The following is a 24,466-nucleotide window of genomic DNA, read 5'->3' as shown; positions in this document are numbered from 1 at the left end:
ACTTTTCTTCATTTTCTCTAACAAAATAATGGAAAGGTTCCCAAACCTATCTTGGAAAAGAGGGTGCCCCTGCAAAAAAAACTTCTCAGAGGAGATAGTGTTTGAGCCATATCCTTTAAGGGGATGAAGGTTCTAGCTGCATCCAGAAATTTTTCTTATTGGTGGGCAATAAGTCAAAGTGGTGGTTAGGCATCTCAGCTATCTCTGGCATCTCAGACACTCAGTAGACAATCCTCTTAAAGTGGGATGGGCGGGGGAGGTGTGAGGGTAATCTCAATATCCATTCTGAACAAATAGGAAATTGCTTTCTTATGAAAGTTTGATCTCAAAGACATACTCTCCCTCTCCCATAGGGTACACCTGGCACTACTCAATTTATCTGTGTCAGAAATTCCAAGGCTGAATTGATTGTGCTGTAAGTGGAACCTCAGGTTTCTTTCTGGGACTTGAAATGTGACATTCCAGCCACTGAGCCCTACTGCTGGGTTAAAAAAAATCTTAAAAAAAATTCTAATATATTGAAATACTTCTTTGGTTCCTGTGTTATCTCTGCCTGGGCTGGAAAATGCAGTTTTGATCAAAATCTCATAATAATATAGGGAGAGGTGGAAAATTAATACCTGTTGATAATTCAAACTGTCAGAGTGAGATACAGAGGAGAATTTAACAACCTGAAAAGTGGTCACCCGAAACTGTGGCTTTATTTTCAGCTGTCTCTTCCCTGTGTTTTCCCTACACCAGGGTGAGTTTTGATGAGGGCCACTCCTGGGAGAAGTATGGCTTCACTGTGCATCCTCTCTTCGTAGATGGCGCTCTGGTGGAAGCGGGTGTAGAGACCCACATCATGACGTGAGTACATCTATTACTGTCATAAAAAGGGACCAGAGATCTCAATTCTACTTCTTCTGAGGCCTTCTGAGACTTTCCCTGGGGAAGCCTACAGCAAAATATCTTGGCCAAATTTCCTAGTCAAGAAAATAGGAATACTTATGTTCACATCCAACCAATTTGAAAAGCTCATTGGACATGAAGGTCTTGATGGGTTTTTAAATAGTAGAACACATTCCTGTTTATCCCAAATTCAATCAGACAGAAAATTATTAGATGTGTTTGCTCCCTTGCCAAAACAATGAGAAGCATTTGTCAGGAACACGGGGATTAGAAGAGCCAATATACTGAAATTAGTGTTTGCTTTAAGGGAAATTTCCAGAGTCTGTTTCTCATACATTGTCAGACATATGCCATGTGCACACATATACACCACATATACACATACACACACACACATGCACACACACCATGCAATTGTTGCTGTTCTGCTTCACATTAATTTGCTGTGAAAACTTTCTGTACTTCTTTCAATAGGATAGATGATTGGGATATATATTTGAAAGCTATAATAAACTCTGAAGTACTTTATAAGTACTATTTGTAAGTACTATTGTTGATAGTATTATTTATAGTAATAATAATAATATGCTTCTGCTTTCTAAGAAGATATCAAATTATAATTCCTTAGAATTTGATGGCTTCTTGTTATACTTACCTATGTGTTTGTATGTGGTGGGTTGGTTATGACACCACTTCACCAAACCATCTCTGCCACTGCTTCCTCTGTCCCAGTTGATTGAAATACTTTGCATCTTATCTCAACACTGGATAGAATGCTGAAAGGCTAGCTAATAAAATCAAAGACCACTTGTTCACTTGTGGAATTGTCACACCTACATTTTCCAGCACTACGGAATAATTAGCTCAAATAGAGAAAAGAGTTGTTTCGGTTGACATTTTTAGCTGATGTAGTCCATGGCAGATTGGCTCTCTCACTTTGGGGGCCTGTGGTTAGTCTGTGTATCATAGCTAGATCTGGGGCAGAGGAAGCTGTCATCACCATGGCCAGTCAAGGAGCAAAGAGTTAACAGGAAGAGGCGGGGTACCTCAATAACTTCTGACTTAATGCCCCCAATGATGTAATTTCCTTCCAATAGACTCCACCCCTTTAAGAGTCTACCATGTCCGTTAGCACAAAACTGATAACACATAATCCTTTGGGGGAACATTTCACATTCAAACTACAACAGACAGAAGGGCTCAGAGCATGTGTTTATGCTTGTTTGAGGGATGGGTGGTCTTCTTACTGTATTGGGTACTGCTCTTCAAACTTGCATGCTTTCCGTATTTCTTTTTTCAAAAAAGATTTCTTCTTTATACTTAGAATCAGTCTAGATCTGATACTGATGGATTTTGAGGAGAGATTGAACTTAGATGCAAATTACTAGTTTCTGTAGTCTACCTTAAAAATATTGAACTACAGCCCTGACGTTCCAAAGTTTTAGTCTAGATTCAGATTGCACTACTTTGCCACTCCAATCCTCCCATTCATTCTCACATCCAGGAGATTGACTGACCGCTCCTCTGTGGTTTCTGAGAAGGACCCCAGATGGGAGGGACACAATGGAGAGGTGTAGGAAATGAGGAAAATCAAATGAAAGAGATGGACTAAAGCCTGACTTCAGGGCTCAGTCATCCAGACCAGAGGTAGGGACATTTGCAATCCTGTGGCTGGGAAATGTCCCTCTGGTGGCCTCCTCATTGGACTTCCATTGCTTTGTGTGTGAAACTGAATCTCCTGCTTCCTACTAAAATGTGAACATGCTGAACAGCTTTCCCTCAGGAAATTTAGCTGAAACACTGCAAAGGAAGGTCCCATGCCCGCAGGAATTATATAGCGTTGTGTATTGGATATGAATTGCATACCCTAAAGGCTACTTGATCCTCATCTTGAGGAGCTATTTTGGAAGGTTCCGGAAACTTTAGGAGGTAGGACCTATTTGGAGGGAGTAGGTCACGGAGGGCCTGTATCTTGTTCTTGACCCCTGCCTGTCTCTCTATCAATGTTTCCTGACTTTCTCAAATTATTTCCTACCCTTCACTTAGTTTGTACACATAAGAGGTAAAGCTTCTTCAACTTTTCTAGGACTTTTTCTGCTTTGTCCATGAGAGAGTTTAAGTATCACATCCTACATTCTATATGGTAAAAAATACATACATTCAAGAAGTTGGTTAAAAAACCTCTTTGAAAAATTCAAACCATTCATTATCCCATTCAATTATCCTATTCAACTCCATCTACATCTGACATGACCCTAGAATCTTGAGAAATGGCCACAAAGTCACCCAGCCCATGTTTCTGAACTACAGAGATTTACCAGTCCTCCTTCGATTTTGTTTTCCCCTGATCTCATAATTGGCCCCGTATTGTCTTATGTATGACCTATTTGATCATTGCATCTCCCTATTGCTTTGAACAATACCGATCTCTCCATGTTCCGGTTTTCCCCAGCAAGTTGAAGGCTACAGTTTAAATTCTGTCTTCATTTCATCTTAAATGGCAGTAATTTTTTCTCTCAGCTTCATATGGAGTCTAGCTAGTCACGTGGCTGCGAAGGAGATTGACCCTGAGGCCAAACCATTTACTGAAGAGATGAGATAGCATTCAGTTTTCCTTTCCTCTCATCTAGGACTTAGGAGAGCTTGGTAAGGCTTCTAAACTTCTTCTGTCTTGATTATCAAGATAGAATGGAGCATAAATATGTGGGAAATCTTTTGCAGAGAGAGAGAGTGATTTGTCTTTTCATGAAATTAAAACATCTTGGAAACATTCATCAAAACAAACACAGACAATTTAGGAGACTTCTTTTTAATGTCTGTGAAATCAGTTTCTCCTGTGTGAAACATTGCAATGTTTGTGAGGGCTGGGAAGAATATCAGCTTGGGTTTTCCTTTGTGGAATGACAGTGGAAAGGACTGATGCCGGACTTCTGCACATACATACATATGCATAGTCCCTAGAAACTTATAGAACAGAGTTCATTTTCATTTGGAGACAAGAATTCTTAGCCATGTGGTCAAACAACTTAGCTGACGATGTAGACCATTTAAATTCTGTGAACTCACTGTTAACCTTGACCCTGTGTTCAGCAGAGGAAAAAATGGCTACAGTAAAGTCTTACTGCCTTATCTGGTCTCTTTGGGAGAACTCATATATTTAATAGTATTTCATGAGCTTCTAATATGTGTGAGAGCCTACAGACTCACAAAGTATTAAATGGTAAATGTAATTTGTGTATATGTGTATGTGTGTGCGTGTGTGTATATGTGTGTATGTGTGTGTGCTTGTGTACTTGTGTATATGTCTGTGTATGCTTGTATTTGTATGTGTAAGAGTGTGTGTGCTTATGTGTGTATGTGTGTGTGTGTGTGTGTGTGTGTGTGTGTGTGTGTGTGTGCTATTACTGGAGTTTGAACTCAGGGTGTCCTGTTATTACTTGGCTTTTTTACTCAAAGCTGATGTTTTATCACTTGATTCATGTTTCCACTTCTGGGTTTTTGGTGGTTAATTGGAACAAAGGTCTCTTGAAGTTGTCTGCCCAGGCTGGCATGGAACTGTTACCATCAGATCTCAGGCCTCCTGGGTAATTTGGATTACAGGGGCAAGTCACTGGCATCTGGCTAATTCTTTCCTTTTAAGGAATTTGGAAGGGAAACTGTTAGCAATAAGTGGAGGCCCTGCTAACCATCTAGAAACCCTAGAAATGTCCAGATGAAAGAAGACTACATAAACATAATAGGTGTCTGCTAAATTGAAAGAGCAAGTCATCATCATCAGAAAACCAAGTTAATAGGCAGCATGTAGGTATAACTTCTAAGAAAGCATATGTTGACAGCTTAATTCACTAATATAAACAGCCTAGATGGAGGAGATGGGCAGACACACAGTAGGAAGGCAGTAATCATTTGTGGAATGAGTGGATACATTATTTTAAGGCAAATAAAGGACACAAAGCCAACAATCACAAAATAGCATGGCTGGGTGCTTAGAAGAGGTGAAAGGCTATAGACCATGACACTTTCACTCTGAAGGATATATTTACGTTGAAGAACTAATGGAATCACACCTCTTCTTGAAACATGGATGGGCATCATTGCTTATAGGAGGGAGTCCAAACACATTGGCTGCCTGTAAGAATCTACGGTGACCACCTCTCAAGGACCACGCCTTTGGCCAACAAGATCTAACCACCCTTCTCTGATGCAGTGGGTCTTTCTGGTCCCAGGCTTTCTGTTTTTGTGCTGGAATGTACCTCCCCTCCTTACTGAAGAACTGGACTTCTAAGTATCTTTCAGGTCTCAGCTTCAGTGTCAGTTTTCCCAGCTAATATTTATTTGGCCCCTGGATCAAGCAGCGTTTCATATGTTATTTTTCCTTTGCAATACCTTAAGGACCAGAAATGAACCAAAATGGCAATTCTGCCCCCCCCCCCTCCACCTTCACTCACCCCGACACAGATACACACATGTGCTTGATGGCACACATACACACACACTTGTTTAATTACCCACAAGGAAGGATCTCTGTGTATCATGTCTGTTGAGTGACATGCACCGGGCTTGTGTTAACACAGAGAGCTTAGTGGTGTACATGTATTGGATGAATGCATTATTAAATGGATGAATAAGTGAATGACTAATTGAGTGAGTCCCAAGAATCCAGCCTGTGTCATGACTGCTATGATGTCCTAGCCCATGCCTCCAGCATCACAGGGCATTGATTATAGACTCTTCCCCCTTAGAGATTTCAAACAGCTATACTCAGAATCCAGTAATTACAAATTACAGGGGTCCAGGGTTGGGTAGGAAACAGAACAGGTGCTAGCTCTGCAAATAGGTGTGTTTGTGGGGGTTATGAAGTACAGGTGCTGAATAGGGGGTGGGCTCTGACAAGCAGTTGGAGAACGAGGGCTGTATAGGAATGAGTTCTCATTTTCTTTTCCTTGCACAAGAATCTGTCCAGTGTTTCCCTGTAGCTCTCCAGGGGAACACGCGTGGGGGAGACAGTCCCCAGCTCTGAGGCCTGAGTTTTGCTTGCTTTTATTGCTCTTTTTTCTATTCTCTTTTCAAACGTGAGTATTTCAATGTCTCCCTGGTAACGTTGATAGGGGCCATCTAGTCTAGACTAATTCACAATGAAATGTGACTGTTCTTATTACTTAAGCCCAAGAACAGGGCTGAATGATTGACAAGCCAAAAGGCCTATTGTGCTTTCAGGCAGCAGCATTTTAGCTCATGAGATGTCTGTGGCTCTTATAAACGTGGGCTCTTTGGGTGTATTTATTTCATAGAAGGTTGTTTGCCCCCAAAATAGAACTTTAAGGGAAAAATTTGTGGGGAGGGATTGGCTTCAAGGTAGAATCGGATGGAAAACCTCTTTTCTGCATCCTGCAGTTCCTTCTTGAGAGGAAATGTTTGAACCAATTGGCTGTGATTTCATTGATTTTTTTACCATAGCCAAAGAGAACCAGGAAGTCGCCCCTCCAAAAAAATCATAGAAGTTCAGCTTTTCTTCAAGAAAGTAATGTGTGAACAACCAGAACACCTAAAGAGAAGTCAGTCTGTTCTGTGAAGATCTAGCCAGCCTGTGCAGACAGATTCTATGTACTCAGCACCATCCTTGTGCCATTTACCACATGCACATTGCTCTCACTGCAGTGTCCCAGCAACTTAGGGAGGCAGACAGGATTAGTATCCTTGAGCAGACAAAGACACTGAAACTCAGAGAAATGCAATGCTCAGCCCATGTGTTCTGAAAGAGGTAAGTACCAGCAAGGAATAGGAGCCAAAATTGTAGAGAGGTATGCACATTCTCTTAAGATGGCTCAATAAGGAGCCATTAACTCATGAAAGGATGTTAATTAGTCATCAAGTATTGATGAGCATCCCATGTAGGGACCCTATTCCAGTGTCTAAACTGACCCATGTCTGAATTTTAATTCGCAATTTGTTTGAAAACTATGATAAAGACTTGGAAGAATAGAGAACAATTAAATGATAAGATAGGGAGCAAATTGTTATTTTCAATGGACATCAAAGAAGTGATTAGAAGCAGAGTAGCTACAAAGACTTCCTGGCTCTACAGAGGGGAGGGGAGAGAGAAAGAGAAGTTGCCTCATATGTGCAGAGTGTGAGCAAGCAGGAAATGGTAGGAATGTGCGTGGCCTGTAGAAAAGAGACTCAGAGGTGGGAAAGGCTACATTTGCCTCCAACAAATTCTTGGATCCTACTATTCTGCTGACTCCCTTTATAAATCCAATTCTAGCCAGGCATTGGCACTCCTGTAATCCTACTACTCAGGAGGCTGAGATCGGAGGGCTATGGTTCAAAGCTAGCCCAGGCAGGGAAGTCCATGAGACTCCTAACTCCAATGAACCATCAAAAAGCCAGAAGTCAAGCAATGACTTAAATGGAAGAGTGCCAGGCTAGCCTTGAGCGAAAAAGCTAAGGAACAATGCCCATGTCCTAAATTTAAGCCTCAGTATCGGCATGCATGTATGTTTGTACACATACACACACACATACACGCATCCAATTCTAATTGGCATAAATCTCTGACTCATTTGGCTGCCACCAGAACAAATAGTCAAAGTGAAAGGGAGAGATAACAATTTTGCCAAGAAATTATGAAAATTCTAAAGCTGCAGACGTGTCTTTTTAAACCGACAAATACCATCTTTCTTCTTAAAGGACTGTGACCACAGGCTTAGTGGGGAGCATACTTTTATGGACAGCTTTAGCACGACACAGGAGCCCAGCTCTAAGCTTTAAATGCATTGTTTAGCTTCTAGTAACTGTGCCTGATAAAGTCATTGGAAATGAACCAGAGCCGCTTCCATTGATCTGTTTTTCAATTTTCTGTTGTTTGCTGGAAGAGCCTGATTTTACTTTGCCCAAAGTAAGTCATTCAAGTAATCAGCAAATCCAGTGGAACTCCTAAGTCATTGCCTCTCGGGCAGGCTATTTATTCGGAATCTTCAGCTTGTCATGGGATTGCTGCCTCCTCAGAGACCTACTCTCGTTGGCGCCAAGGAAGTCAATGACTGAACCCATGCCTGCCAAGGGACTTCTGAGATTTACTGGGGGCCAGCAGTGTCCGGAGGGGGAGGGGACTTATTTTGGCTAACTGATTGCTGTGTGGACTCAGGACCAGGTGGTAGTGGCTGAGGGTGTGGCTCTGGAGGTCTGCCTCCAAGGAGAGCCCATAAACTGGCTACTAGACATTTATGTGACTTCAGCTCCTTTTTTAAACCATCTTCTGAAATCCTGTCTCCCCTCCTGGATGTGAGGATGAAGTTTAATATCCTCCTTTAAGGTGCACTAGAGATTCGTATAATCTCTCCCAAGTGTAATGATTAAAAATTCACCATCTGCAGGGAAAACAACAACAACAACAACAACAACAACAACAAACTTCTTGGTTAATGAATGGAGGAGTCAATAAACTTTTATACGTAGTAAAGACTTTTATGTTCTGCTGGCCACAGGGTTTCTATTCCAGCCATTCCTGTCCCCAATCCAGAGGGTGAAGATAGCCATGGACAACATGTAGACCAACAAGCGTCTGTGCCTTCCAGTAAAACTTGATTGATGGGACATTTTTGAATTGCATATGATGTTCACATGACCTAAAGTAGAATCCTTCATTTGCCCTTTCATTCCTCTGAACATTTAAGGATAATTGTTAGTTTATGGGCCATCTAAAACAGGTAATAGATCAGATTTGGTCCCTCAGTTATAAGTTGACCTTGAACAAGATTACAAATTGGACTTAATGTGTATGCTATGCTACAAGTACCATTTGAGCATTGTACTCTTGTTATGGTTTGGATAAAAAGTTCTCTCCCCAAGTGGAAGGCTTGGTTGCCAGCTGGAGGTGCTACTGACAGGTGACTGGCCCATGAGGTCTCTGCCTTTGTCAATGGAGCAATCCCTTGATAGACTCCTAATACGGTGGTATGACCAGGAGGTGGAGCCTACATGGAGAGAGTGGACCGCTGATGGTGAACTGTAAAATGATGCACTTACTATTCCTTGATGTAGACTCTGTGTAATTCCATAACTATTTTCTTCATTTTCACATTTAAGTTATAGAAGAGCACAAAGAATAACCTAAGTACTCCTGTACATCCTATCTGAAATTAATGCAAATGATCTATCTTATCCTTTTGTATACAGTTTTAAGTGAAATACAGAGGACATCCAAAGCACCATCAATCTCAGTAGTGTTTATCTCAAGCCCTTTTCCCTTCCATGTATTTTTCTAGAATAAGTATTGAGACTTTAATTACTGATCTGTAGGTACTGTTTTGTGTTTTTAAAAATGTATAATTCTTTGACATACTTCTTCCACCCAATATTTTTTTTAAGTTAAGACCTGTCTTTTTGGTCCAGGCACTTCTAATACTACATGATATTCTGTCAAGATATAGGTGTACAACAATTTATTTATCCATTCCCCTACCAATAGGTGTTATTTAGCTTTACATGATTAGAAACAGTATTTGCTGTATTTTTGCACATGCCTCTAGCTAAATACACAGAAGTTTTCTTAGCAATGTTCTCTGAAGAGCCTTGGCTGGGTTGGAGGAATAAACATTGCCATCAATAGTGCCCTGTGAATATGCACCAAAAATAATGAATAATTCTTGCACCCATTTCTGGTTGTTATGCTTATTGGTCATCTTTGAAGTTAGAGTGAGAGGTTTATCTTAAGTCTGCAGGACTTGAGCTACATCTTTTCACCATCCCTCAACACACAGAATGTAATGGTGTGTGTGTCTATGTGGTTGATGCTCAGCAGAGATGCAGTGAGTGAACTGTATACTACTGAAGGGACACAAATTAAGTGAGGGCAGGTGCTAGCTTTTCCACCTTTTCTTGTTCTTTGTATATTTTGCTCTGGGATTTGACTCAAAAGAAGTGAAATGAAATGCATGGCAGTGACATCCAGGGAAAACTGGATGTCCCTTTCTGCCTTTCCTTTAGAGCTCTTCCAATAACCACATATTTTCTCCTGTTTAAACCACATACACCCGTCTTCCCCTCAGTTTCATGTAGTAGGTTCTCTTTCATCACAGTGTCTGCTTTTGTAAATGGAGCAATCTCTTTGTCCCATTTCTGGGCTTCCCCTTCCCCTCTCCAAATAAACTTATGTACAAGACAAAGGGCACAGAAATCATAAATAGCAACAGAATGGAATAAATCAACAACAGAAAAAAGAAAAAAGAAAGAACCCTAAATACTCAATAAAAATCTTCTTGCTCTTAACAGGCTTTTGAATTTTCAAACCCATTTGAAAGGCCTTAGTTTTGAGAAAAGAATCAGGGTTGTTTGGACACAAAAGGAATTTCTTTTCTTTCATCTTATAAATTGCTTTTCTTTTTTGCTCCTTCCATTTTAATTAGCTTTACACTCTTTCTTCATATTCTTTTTTTCTTTCCTCATCTCCCCATATCACAGGCCTTTGAATCATCAGGCCTCTTCCCATCATCTCATTGGTCATTGTATCATGCAGCTAACGCAGACTTCACTTGCAGAATTCATGCTGTTGATCCCCTGCCTGTTTCTATTAAGATCTAGCTCATGTCTCACTTTTGCTCAATGCAATTTCCCTTGTAGCTGCTGACCTCCTTTACCACTAATCCCATCTACACCCTAATGGGAAAACAATCAGGAGGCCTGGACACACACCAATAGCCACGGATATGGCCTGCATTTCTGGAGACCAGAAGCTCCTTCCCCAAACACTGTTCCTTCTGCTTTGATTTGAAATTCATCATCAGTAGCTTCTTCCATGGAGGCAGAGAGGGAAGAAGGCTTCCAGGGGAGGAAGAAGCAAGAGGAAGCATGGGGAGCTGGCTTTTCAAAGAGAACTGAAAGCTGAGCTCTTATAAGACTATTTAATGCAGTACACATTTTGCTATTGTTTCATAACAAGAATTATTTCTTTTTAATTTGACAGTGTGCACTGGTAGCTAAGTATAAGATAGGCATTGATCTAAGACTTCTAGAAGCTCTAGTATTTATGATAGCTATTCTGAAATGTTGTCATTGTGGTGATGGTTTGATGTATCTCTGTCTCTCTCTCACACACATAAAGAGGGAGAGAGAGAAGGAAGGAGGGCCCAGATAGAGATAGATATGTAGATATTGTGTTAGGTCTCAGGATATCTCTAACAACTAAAGATTCTAGTGCTGGCTGTGGTTTCTGATTATTGCTTATCTCCTAGTATGAGAAATACTGTCAATGAATGGAAGGGGACATGACAGACACAGCCTTTTATTTTCTCATCTATAGATTTTTTTATAGTTTGAAAGTGTTTTTTCTAATGAGAATACATTCTCTTTTTAATGAGCGAGTGGAAAAGCATTCATCAGCATACCCATAAAAATCTTCTCCCAGATAATATAAAAGCAGGTGCTACACGTACACTTCTGTTTGTGCAAAACACACTTACTCCACCTTTGGACTTGTGATCTAGAAGAAGGAAAACTCTTACATACCCACTGCCACTTCCCATTGCTAACCAATGTGCTGAGTAACTTAGTACTCTGCCATTTCAGATAAACATCCCACTGGAAGCCAATAAAAGATAATAATGGAAAATGGACAAATCCTACCCATAAAATAAAAATTCAGAAAATTGCTAGATAGTAGTTTCTGATGAAGCCGTGCTCTAAATAATTCCTTCAAGGTCATCTGGTTAATTTATGCTGCATTTGTAAGTTATTGTGTATTTTAAAAATTAATGAAAGATTTAATTATAGCGGGGTTGCTTGTGACCTTTTGTGAAATGACTTCATCATAAATCTGCAGGCGTTTCAGAACTGTTTTCCAGGTTTCTAATAATTTGCTCTCAAATTAATGACATCCAGCCACTGAAAGGAGTCAAGGCTGGGTAAAAGGATTGAGTTGGGATTTGTGGTTTCCTAGCAATGGCTAATTCTGAGTTGTGGATGGAGGTGGGGGGAAGATGGTATGTGACTCACCAGAATCCACAGCAGGTTTAACTATTTACTTAGAGGAATGAGAAATAAATCCAGTGTGTCAATAGGGAGAAATTGCATTGCATGTAGCCAGATTTGGGCGCTGCAAAGCAGATGATGTTTGGCACATTTATCTATATGCAAATGTGGGGTAAAATTTAGACCAATGAGAGGATTCCTATTCTTCCCTGGCACCCACAGAGGTTTCTTTACTTGAAAATTAAAGGTCTATGCCTGTCCTCCACCATGCTGGCTACTTGTAAAGCTAAATTTAAATTCTGTCACCCTAGCAACTCTGACATTTACCTGCCTCAAAGACTTCTAGAGAACCACTAAGCTGCTTCTGGGGAAGCAGACTTTATTTCTCCCGAGACCAGAATTCCGTCATTGTCTGTGTCATTCTCATGATTCTCATGATGCAACAGAGTTAAGAGGAAGTCTGTGCAGAGAAAGGCTGCACCTCAGCTTTCCCAAGCAGAACCCCTGTCTTCAAAGAAACCGTAGCATGCAGCTGTGGCCCAGAGTGGTGGGCAGAGTTTGAGAAATTCAGAGCATGCATTCAGACACAAGAGCCCTGGAAAAAATGGAGTACAATCTGGAAAGGAGGGCTTGACTGAAGCCTACCTTAGTTCATAGCAGCCCTGGTCCTCATCACTTCTCTCATTTGTATTCCTCAAGGAAGCAAATACTCATGGTGGCACAGTCACTGCAAGCTGAAAACATCTTCCATGAAAAGGAAAAAAGGAGTTTCTGGAGGCTCGGGTGCCACTTGGATTCTTGTTTTATCCTGGCCTTAGTTTGTTCTGCTAGCACATGAAGGAATTAGGCCAGTTTCCCCCCAAATGACCCTTTCAGCACTCACACTTTATGATGCTGTTTGTTCTTTCCAATGCCTTCAAGATCCCCAACTGGAGTCCAAGCCATTAAGACAGTTATAGTTCAGGGAGAAGTACTTAATTCTTCACACAGTACATGCTTGAGATCTTGAGACAAATAGGATCATCATTGGAACTTTCTAGTTACAACCTCTCTGCAGATTTCATCTTTTTTTCCCCCTTTCTCCAACTGTGCATTCCATTTATGTATGTCACAGCGTTTCTGCCTTTTGAGAAAACAGGCCATTCTAAGTGGAAGGTAAGAGGCCCTCCCAGGCCAAGGACTTCGTGCTAAACTGTATGGTCAAATATTGCTAATGAGCCACCAAGCACATGGAAAAGAGTCTGAGCCTTGCTGGAAGACCAGTGCAGACAACTGTACTGACTGCAACTGTCACTGCAATGCACGGTGTGACATCAGATTCCATCATTTGCTTCACTGCATCATCTCATCGGAAGAAATTATTGAGTTTCGTTGACCCTTGGTTTCCTCACCCATTAAGTGGGAATGGCAAATGAAATATTATTCATACAGAGTGGTAAGCATTCTTCCTGATACTGACATTCTTTTTTTGTTGTTGTTGTTGGTCGTGGGGCTTGAACTCTGGGCTTGGGCGCTGTCCCTCAGCTCTTCAGCTCAAGGCAAGTGCGCTACCGCTTGAGCTACAGCGCCACTTCTGGTTTTCTAGTGGTTTATTGGAGATAAGAGTCTCACGGACTTTCCTGCCCGGGCTGGCTTTGAACTGAGGTCCTCAGGTCTCAGCCTCTTGAGTAGCTAGGATTACAGGCGTGAGCCACCGGGGCCCAGCTTGACATTCTTATTTATTACCGTTTGACATCCAGTGAATGTCTGCTGTGTACAGAGTCTAGCTAGCCACAAAATTCTCAGGCAGCCAACAAATAAATTCATCATAAGTATGTACTACTGTATAACAGTGCTAATTGCTTGAAAGCATCAATTTATTTATACAAATACCTACAACAAATACTGTTTACTATATACTTTAACTTCAGAGTGGTGCTAGCTAATGTTACCCTCTTTTTGAATGTGAGGAAGCTGAGGTCTAATATGTGTGAAGAAGTCTCCGCAGTTCACATCTTGACTTGTCTTAATGCTTCTGTATTTAGCTACTTCATTCTGTTGCCTCTCAGACATTAATGAATGAAAAGTGCTTATGATGTGTAAGGTGCACCTTAAACTTCCAAGAACTTAAAATCTATCAATGGGAATAAAACACTTATGCTCATATACTATGAACTTTGATTCATATTAAATATGCTAAGGGTCATATCTAGAATACAGACATAAAGCTACAGAAGTTTAGAGGAGAGTACATTTTTCTTAAAAAAGAAAAGAGAAGAAGATAAAAGATCACAGAGAATATAGTAGAAAAACTAGTACGTGGATTAAAATAAAATCCATCAAAAAGACAGAATAACTTTAAAGCCTGTATAATTGTGTGATTATAAAATACAGGAACTTGCAAAAATACAAGGCTACATGGAATATTTACAGTCATAGATAAATTGTAATTCATAGACTCCACTTAGAAACCAATAGTTTGAGTCAAAAAAGTTAGCATAAAATTGGATATGAACCACCTTTGTTAAAAACTTAATTTAGTTGGGCTTAATTTAGCTCATACCTGTAATCCTGACTACTCAGGAGGCTGAAATCTGAGGATCATGGCTTGAAATCAGCCCAAGCAAGAAAATCTGTGAGACTCTTATCTCCAATTAACCACCAGAAAACTGGAATTGGTACCGTGGCTCAAATAATAGAGTGCTTGCCTTGAGCTGAAGAGCTCAGGGACAGTTCCCAAGCCCAGAGTTCAAACTCCATGACCAACAAAACAAAAAACAAAAAACAAAAAAACCTTAGTTTAAAGGACCTATACTGAACACTCCATTCAAGAAATGGAGAATACCTATTATTTTCAAACAGCTAATAAAGTTGAATCTCCTCTGGGATACTTATGCAAAGTCTAAACCACTTTCAAAGAATTAATATCATTGAGACTGTTTTCTCTGGACATTGCAAATCAACAAGATATTTAAAATAAAATGATGATAAGGAAAATAAAGAAAAATCTCTTACATTTGCAAACATTGAGGAGCAGTTTTATTTCTTAAAGAAGAAATCAAAGTAACCACTGAAATATTCAGATGTGAAAAGTTTTCCTCTTTTCTCCCCAATTCTTCCCATTACCACTGGATAAGACAAGAAATGTAGAAAGCTATCTCTATCAGAGGAAAGGCAAAGAAGCCATGCTGTTAGTAGCACAAAATGGAATTCTATTTGAGCTAAAAGTAGAGATATTTATTGATAGATCATATCATAATTCAAGAAGGAAAAAAAAGTGCCTGGAGAGTCTCCTCCACAAAAATTAAAACTGTGGAAAGGAATAAGACCAGTGACTATTGTTATTATTACCATTCTTATCAGGGGATAGAAGGGAGTTTCAAATGCAGTTGGTAAAGGTGAATAATTGGTGAAAGAGCAATAAAATATTGGTAATCAGTGTTGAGATTGAGAGAGAGAGAGAGAGAGAGAGAGAGAGAGAGAGAGAGAGAGAGAGTTAAAGACTGAGATTTTGCTAATGCAGAAGGTTTCTAGCCTGATGGTGGATAATTGAGTTGAGGCAGTCACAGAAAGATCCAAGTTCAAGAGTTGATGCAGTCAAGCTTGGTCTTACTCTATTCTGATCATGGTTTTTTTTAAGGAAGATTTAAAGAGAAATAGGAATTGGTGGTTGGAGGAGTTCACAATGCAGGCAAAGTCATGGAGGAAGGGAATTGGGACAGTCTTGTTTGCAACTTTCTGACGTGATCCTACTTGAGCTCAATGAAAAGTACCACCAGAAGTAAGTCTGAAGTGGACCGTACCTAATCTAACTCCCAAAGAACTACTTGTTCTTCCTTTCTTGACAATTCTAGTGATGTCTTGATAATGACTCCTTGTGCTTTCCTTCTTTGAAAGATCATGCTCATCCACTCACTTCTTGAATCCCATTTATCTTCCATAACTATCCATAAAAGTTGATGCAAGTAGGTTTTTTAAAAAAGCAAATACCTATTCAGGAGAAACAGGTGACCCAGTGCTTTTCTCCTGTACAGTGGTAAACATCTTTTTTGATCCTACTTCTCTAATTACATTTAGTGTGGCATTGTTTCCATCTAAATTATAGCAATTACATACCCAGATCCCATTCGAAATCATTTAATTAATGAGTGACTAACCCTCTCTGTGGATGGAATTCTAATGAAGTCTTTTATTTTCCTGAGCCACCTACATCCTTCAAATTAATCACTTTCTTCCCAGAAAGGCTTACTCAGGACTGGATGGTACATTCGTAAAGGTATAATATTTAACATCCCAGGAAATCACATTTGTCTTGACTATCCTAGCACAGACCAGGATGACCAGAGACAGAGCAGCTGCTCTCCCTCCCTTCCAGAGGTTGGATCCTTTTAAATCTCAATGGGTAACCCCTCATAACCATGTTCTCTGCAATTTGGGGGGTGGGGAGTGAATGGTTTTGTTAGATTAATTCTATCAACTAATCCAGAACTGTATTTATTGAACATCCTTTACGTGAAAGAAATGCCCACAGAGCAATGGTAAAGGACTGTAATAGATAAACCCTTGCATACCGGGTCACCAGGTAATACTTTGTACATCTGGAGGTACACACAGGGATTGAAAATCTCAGAAGACATCTTAGAGCTTTACTCTGCATCCCAGATTTTTAAGCATTAGGCCACTGATTAAAAGGACACTAAATTGTTAAGGGAAGTGATTTGTTCAGGTTGTCTAGCTAATTTGTGTGCTAAAAGTTAAACAACAATTCAGGAATACAGGTGCATTTGTGACCAGAGTAATGTTAGTGATATAGACATTTAGAATGGGACTGCTTTTCTTTAAAAGCTATCAACAGCACCTTAGACTCATAGAGTCTGAGAAGAAGATGAATTTGGAATTCAGGCATACACTCATATGAAAAATCCCCATGACTAGGTAAAAGGCAAAAGAAAAACCGAAATAATAAATTTTAATTGATTTTTGCCCTGAAAATCCATACAGTGAGAAATGGCTTAGAGAATTCATTTATTTTATTTCTTTGGTTACGAGTAACTTCCTCAGGGAAGGGAAAAGACAGATTCAAATTTCCAGGCAACCATCTATATTTATGTAGAAATTGCTCACTTTCTCCAAAGCTCGGTAGGAAGATATCACATGCACGAATATCCCTCCACACACACAGACACACAGACACACAGACACACAGACACACACACACACACACACACACACACACACACACACACTCAGCCTGTGTTTTCAGTGAATAGGTACTTTGAAAATGGAATTTTTGACTCAAAATTACTTTTTGACTCAAAGCCTTTGATAAGAAAGCAGTTGGGTGAATTTGTGACGATTCCAGCTATGAGAATCCTAATGATAATGGCAATGAACATTTATTGTGCCTATTGGAATTTTCAAAGCTTTCACTTGCTTTTTCTCTTAAGATGGGGGGTTTTGATTCTATTGCTGATTATGTTTCTTTGAGTTAAGAAAGGGAGCTAAAATGCCTCGTTTAAAGAAGGAAGCCAAAGTAGTTTATGTGTATCATGGCAAGGAAGTAGAACTGTTGTCGACTTATTTGGCCTAATGAGGAATCCGTTTCTCTTTGCCAAAGACTTGAGAACTAAACCCCACTCTCTGGAATCCTTTGGTTCCTTCTTTTGGCACTTTGTTATCATTCGCCATTCTTGATCCCATACTACTGGTGAGACAAGTTGTTCCTTGCAGAATACAAAGAATTATACACTAGGGATATTTCTAATTGTGTGACAAAAATTTGATCAAAGATATTAGAAAACTAAGAATTTCTGGATAGGTGGTCTAGAGTAGCAGTGCTCAGCTTTAGCCTGGAGGCAGAATCATCATCTAGGACTCAAAAGAAATGCAAACACCTAGGCATCCCGAATGAACTAATAAAAAACTGTGAGTGTGACAACCTACGATTAACAAGCCCTCATAGAAAACCTCTGATGAAAGGGCCTGTTGAGCTTTTGAAGTGAGTTTAATATTGCCAGTAAAAAAAAATAGATTTTCTTAATAATTAGCATCTCGTTTGGGAATCATACTATTCTCCCCTCCTTGTTTATTTTGAGTTTTATTTTTTGAGGCAAGGTCTCACTAGGTAACCCACAATGACCTTGAACTTAGTATATATATTACAGGCTAGTCTTGAACCTGAAATCCTCTTGTTTCAGCCTTCCAACTTCCAGGACTGCAGATGTGTCACAGTGAGCTCTGCACATTCTATCCTTTGATATATCCATGTCTTTGGTTTCTCTGTTCTGCACATTGCTTGGGTTTTCTTCTTTAATTGAGCCATATTCCTAAAGATAATACAAGACAATGGGGTATACTGTATCTGCTTCGTTGGTAATGGGCGCTTAATAAGTAGATGTCATTTCTTTTTTAAATTACTCATTAGAAACAGTCCTATTTTTTTTCCTAGTTCAGGATTGTGTACACCTGTTCACTGACTATCACCACTGAAACATGGTTTCCAATGATGGTCTTCTTGATTTTTGTGTTGGATTCTTACATTCACAGATGTTATTCTAAATTTTTGCACCTGTTCTACCAGCAATTATTAGATAGAAAGAAAGAATGAGTGAAAGAAATAATTGAATATGAATTAGTTCATAGTTCATGTCCTGCTTGTTTCACTCCTGCTTATATTCACTATGGATTTCATTTCTTCAGCTTCCAAGGCTGTAGCCAGATAAGCAGTGAATGCATGCAGTACTGATCAGTGAAGGAAACCATGTTCATGCAGAGGTGTCAAAGATACTAGCACATCATGTAACATATGCACAATGACTGTGGTCTTCCTAGAAGTGAGAATGGACGCAAGGAGGAGGAATGTATGCTAATATGTGTTTATGTTTGAAAGATGCTCAGTGGCTTTGCCTCAGTGATCTCACCCGAAACAAAGAAGCTCATGCTCCTCACAGTGTTTAAATGATTATAATTTTACATGGGACACATGGAAGTAACCTCCTGAGAAGGTCAACTAGCATCCTCCCAAGCGAAAATATTAGTGTATCAGTGACAGTTTGAGGAAAGACCTGGGAAACAAAATAACGAAATCAAGGACAGAAGCCATATATATGTATGTGTGTGTGTGTATATATATATATATATATATATATATATATACACACACACACATACATATATGATAAGATTTCAAGATTTTAAAAGAGGAGAATCTGAACTAGTCCACAAGTTTGGACTGATCACCTATTCTTGTATTCAGTCTTAAAAAAGTCATCTCTCTGAGCTCAGACACAGACATCCCAGAGTTGGGAAAACTGATAACTTGGACGACATCATTAAAGGCTCAGCATCAGTCAGACCAGGTACATGGATGTTCCTTGCATCTCACTCTCTGTCAGCTTTGGGGAACAATCGATCCTCAGCTCAGAGATTTGCTCTTAATTAAGTCTAGAGCATGTCTTTCCCCCTGGGCAACTTTGTCTGATAGAACATTCCCCCACACCTTGCTCTTCTTTCTTTGTTTCTTCCTAAGATGTGTTCAGGTTAATCAATTCTAGGTCTTATACGACCTTTTGGACTGAGAGATGAAGACTGCTCTTGAATCATATTGTCATCTGTATTTCTATTTAAATTACCATAAATTGGGTGTCTTAAGAGGATAGAGGGGTTTTTTTTCTCACAGTTCTCAAAGCCAGAGGCTCTATTTCTTCTGGATTTTTAGGCAAGAATTTATTCTCTACTACATTGTTGTGATGACTCTGCATGTTGCTTAGTTTGTGACCATACAACTCCAAATTCAACTTTTCTTTACACAAGGTTTTTTCACTGAGAATCCTTCCTGTTTGTGTTTCTGACCAGGATACATGTCCTTGGATTTACTCCATTTCAGTAATCTATGATAACCTCATCTTGAGATTCTCATTTACTTACATCTGGAAATACTAATTTTTTCCCAAATAAGGTCACATTCTAAGATTCATGGAATAAGGCATAGTCATCTTTTTGCTGGTTACCATTCAAACTATGACAACAGCTATTTTTTGTTGTTGTTGGTTGTGAGACTAACTCAGGACCTGGATGCTGTCCATGAGCTCTTTTGCTCAAGGCCAGCATTCTGCCATTTCTAACCACAGCTTTACTTCTGGTTTCGTGGCAGTTAATTGAAGATAAGAGTCTCACAGACTTTCCTGACTGAGCTGGCTTGGAACCATGATCCTCAGATCTCAGCTTCCTGAGTAGCTAGGATTACAGATATAAACCACCAGCACCTGCTCTGACCTATTATACCATCTTAATCTCTCTTTCTCAGTGTGCCTTAAATTTTGAGAACTGTGACCCTTTAGGAGTAATATGATAAAAGGAAGGATGTATTTATAGATAAATATATATTTCAATAAATTCATATTCTGTTTAAAATTTCAAAAGATTAAGGCAATATGTGAACTATATATCAAGGACTTAGTCTGTGTTTTTCTTGAATGTTAAAACACAAAATTAACAACCTTTCTTATATGTGATCTGGTTAAGGTAGGATAGTCCAGGATTATTGCCTCTTTTGATCAAGATAACATATATTATTCTGGTAGTTCCTGTTAAGACCATTTTGGGAATTTCAGGTCTCCCTGAAGTGTTCAGTTATATTAATCACATTGCATATGAAACTCCTTACACTGCTATTATTTCCTTTAACTTCAAGTATATATACCAAGTCTGCTTTTTTTTCTAATCCAGTACTTATGTCATTACCAGAGGAAGGATTTGACATTTCTTCCTCTTACATCACATTTTATTAAATTCAGCCTATCTCTTTAGACTGTCAAGTCCTTATTAGGTCTTGATTCTTTAATAAAGCATATTGAGTGTTCCTTCTAGTTTGTGTCACCAGAAAGTTCAATTTCCCTTGATACGCATTATTTTCATGACTTCAAGTCATTTGTAAGAGTGACAAAGACAAAAGGCATCAGAAACTTGCAGCTAGCTATTCATACCTCCCTCTCGTTGATTTTAATACTCTAATTAGGTATTCTTGAGCCACATAATTTCATGAGCACCTGGATCCTAGATTTCTTCCCCATGTTCCTCCTTGCTGTCATCCATGAAAATCATGTGCCTCATGTTTTCCTCGTGTGTCTGCTTAGTAATTTGTTCAAAGAGATGAAGTGATTTTATCTGACATGGTGCCTTTTGTGATTCATAAGGTATCTACCCTATTTGGAAAAGGCAGAAATGTTTGGTTTTAGCCTCACTCACATCCTGCTACTCAGAGGACTTGAACTCGGGAAAACATACTAGATAGAGGGAGTGGCATTTGAGTGCGGAGATTTTGAAGGCTGGACAAGGAGGGAAGGAAACCTTTCTCAATGTCTTCTCCCACTGGTATGTTTTCAGTGTGGCATGTTTTCAGTGACGGGCTTATCAATTTAACTCCCTTTTCTTCAAACAATTAGACTTTATGCTAGGAGGTAGCTACTGAGTTAACCATTAAAAACAGATTGAGTGGGAACTCAAACATTTCAGAACTAAGAGATGGAAACATCTCACTGCATGACTGTTCCAGGAGTGTACTGAATTTGGAAACCATTGGCTTTAGTGAGAGTATAAGAAAATGGAGAAAACCTAGCAGAGAGAGAGAGAGAGAGAGAGAGAGAGAGAGAGAGAGAGAGAGAGAGAGAGAAAGTTCACTCTGCTCTATGGTAGTAGCCACATACAGGGAGTGTTCTAGGCTTCACACTTCTACCACTCAATGCTAAATTAGGATTCACATCAAGACCCTATACTTTTTAATAAAGATAGACCTACCCATCTATCCCTTAAAATACGTTCGATGATCTCATTTTAGATAAGGCTCTAAGATTTTGAATGAACATATCTGAAAATCTTTATAGTTGTTTCTGCAGTTGCATTTTGTCGTGTGCTCTACATTTCCCCATTTCACAATTTATGTTAGTCCCCATGTTGCTCCTAAGCATTGTCCTCTTTCAGATAGTCACGTGATGAGCATTAGTGTCCTGGTTGTCATCAAAGAATATTTGAACTTTGGCACAGGAGAATCCAAGGCTGGTAATATGATTAAGTCTTTCTGAAATCAACACCATCCAATTCCTTGAATGACTTCAGTTGTTCTAAGCTCCCAGCCTGATTTGTCTCTCCTTTACATCACCATGATGGATGTCTTGTATTGTAATTGCAAGACATACCACCTGAGTAGAATATAGATTATCAGTCTTTTTTCTATTTTTCTAGAAATGATTGATCATTCATATTTATAGGGCTATCAACTGCTGGGATTTGAAAAGGTCAGTATTGATTACCCAAGTCACACAGAGGGTTTACTTCTTTACTATACATAAATATGAGTTCCTTTTATGACACTCCTGTGATTTTTCAGGGACTGAGGAGGGAGAGCAGGCAGCATTCATATGAATAAGGAAGGCAGTAGGAATTTCAAATAATACAGTTAGATACAGTCATAGGATATCCTATTCTTCTCCTAACACCCTCCCCCAACATAAATATTTATCTACCACTTTACAGAGGAGGAAACTAACCCTGTCCATGGACATAGATAAAATACCACTGCTTGCATTAAGAAGAGATGAGGAGTTTGCAAATCTGAGTGAGATTTTGGACTCTTGTGAATGTCTTTCTTTCTCCATAATTCCCTTTATCTTAAATGCTTCTTATGAATCACATATATAGCTTTTCCAGTGAACAAAAAAGACTAATGAAAACCCACTTGGAAGAGCATGCCAAGTGGCATGAGGATGGCTTTTCTTCTCACTTTGAAGAAGAGAAAAAGTCCAGGCTGCACTGAAATCTTCTACCTATGATTTGCTGACTGATGACGGCTCTCCTGTGCTTTCTTTTCCGTCCTCCCCCTGAACGCTTAGAGTTTTTGGCCACTTCAGCCTGCGCTCTGAGTGGCAGTTGGTGAAAGTGGACTACAAGTCTATCTTCAGCCGGCGCTGCACTAAGGAAGACTATCAGACCTGGCACCTGCTCAATCAGGTATTCCCCATGGCAGGGCAAGCTAGCTTCTAGGAGGAAGTTCTGGGTTTCATGGTCTCTGGGCCTTTGGGTGGGATGAAGGTAGTGAGCCATCTGAGGATGTTTATATAGGTTTGTGAGGAACAGTTGGTCATACCCCTCAGCTAGGTTAGATGGTATTTAGGGATCATTTGGTTCTTCATCCTCATTGAGGTCATTGAGCTTCTTGGTAGATAAAAGATGCTCAAAACAGGACTTTTAGATTTATCTGCAGAGAACTGTGCAGCAGACAGCTAGGAAGCCTTTACTGGCTTGCTTGTCTGCCCTGTCAATGCAGAGGGTAAGATCACATCTCACACCAACCTGATATCAGGGCACTCTGGAGAATTGGGAAGCGGACTGCTGAGAGAGAGGGAGCGGTAGGGTCATCTATCAATGATGGGTATCTATTCTTACTCAGTAAAGGCAGATATTTGCGTTCTCTAAATGCTGGAGTCCTTGTTATTTTCTCCTCTTCTTCTTTGTCCTTGAGTATGATCTAGGACTTCACTAAGATTATTTATCACAGAAAAGGAAGGTTTGGGGTCAAGCTTAATTTTATTGTCAAGATGATATGGGGGGAAAAGCCAGAAGTGGTTCTTTCCTGTAGATTTTCTGGGCAATGACATTGTCTGTGTGGTTTCTGGAGTATGTGTGCTCTATCATGAAGTAGAAAAGAAGCAGGACTTGACAGCTTGTGACAGAGTGGGTAGAGAGTGGCTGGCACCAAACCAGCTTCCTACAGTAGTTTTTATGTGGTAGCAAAAGGTTCAGACTTCTGATCTTGGAAGTTCTGGGTGGTTGTAACACAGAGTGGCTTTAAAAAAAAATAGAATGCAAAGGCCAATTCCTTTAATTAACAAGCTAATTTATCACACGGCCTAAGTGTTTCTCTGCGTCTCACACTGTGGACTTTCTCTCTAAGGGAGAGCCTTGCGTCATGGGAGAAAGGAAAATATTCAAGAAACGCAAGCCAGGAGCTCAGTGTGCCCTGGGCCGAGACTACTCCGGGTCGGTAGTCTCAGAACCCTGTGTCTGTGCTGACTGGGACTTCGAGTGGTGAGTCCTCTGGCATTTCATAAACAATTTCAAACAGCTGTTTACCTGTTGGTAGGGCTGGGGTTAAGATGGAGTTAGCAAGTGATCCAGAAATATGGGATGAGATCGCTGGCTTGGTTTAGGGGCCACATGGAACAATCTGCATCATTGAAAGAGGAGAGAAGGAAGGAGTCTCACAAGAATGATCGCTGCACAGTCTGAGCAGTCATTCCCAAGAAGTCTTTCTCATCTGTCTGCATTGGACAGTATGGAGGAGTTGGGTTGGGCATTGATGAAGCTCAGGGAACAACCTCAGACCACTCATCTAGTCTTCCTTGGTGCTGAATCACAGCGTCAAACCCAAATATGTTGAAAATGGTTGTTCCCTACCAGCAGCCTCCTTCCCTCCTTCCTCCTATTCTCATTTTGTCCAGCGGGTGGCAATTTGTCCCAGAAGCCTTCTCTTTCTATGAGGCATGTAACTGATAACACTGAAGGCAGTGGGGCCTATCTGCCCTTCATCCTCAGCATGTTCCCTGGAAAGTATGGCTTCAGTGAGGGCCATTCA

At 39.9% G+C, this 24,466-nt stretch overlaps 1 protein-coding gene across 1 annotated transcript in view; it reads left to right on the top strand.

The window, feature by feature from the left end:
• Window positions 1-24,466, top strand: part of Sorcs3 (sortilin related VPS10 domain containing receptor 3) — a 581,112-nt gene that overhangs the window by 505,636 nt on the left and 51,010 nt on the right. The window contains exons 14-16 of the mRNA XM_042689442.1: window positions 742-849; window positions 22,725-22,842; window positions 23,786-23,919. Coding sequence (XP_042545376.1) covers window positions 742-849; window positions 22,725-22,842; window positions 23,786-23,919 — 360 coding nt within the window. The remainder of the gene's footprint in view (window positions 1-741; window positions 850-22,724; window positions 22,843-23,785; window positions 23,920-24,466) is intronic.

This window comes from Dipodomys spectabilis, unplaced genomic scaffold, assembly GCF_019054845.1.
Source record: "Dipodomys spectabilis isolate Male_0828 unplaced genomic scaffold, ASM1905484v1 ptg000125l, whole genome shotgun sequence".
Lineage (NCBI taxonomy): Eukaryota > Metazoa > Chordata > Mammalia > Rodentia > Heteromyidae > Dipodomys > Dipodomys spectabilis.
This window is presented reverse-complemented; position numbering and strand designations above follow the sequence as displayed.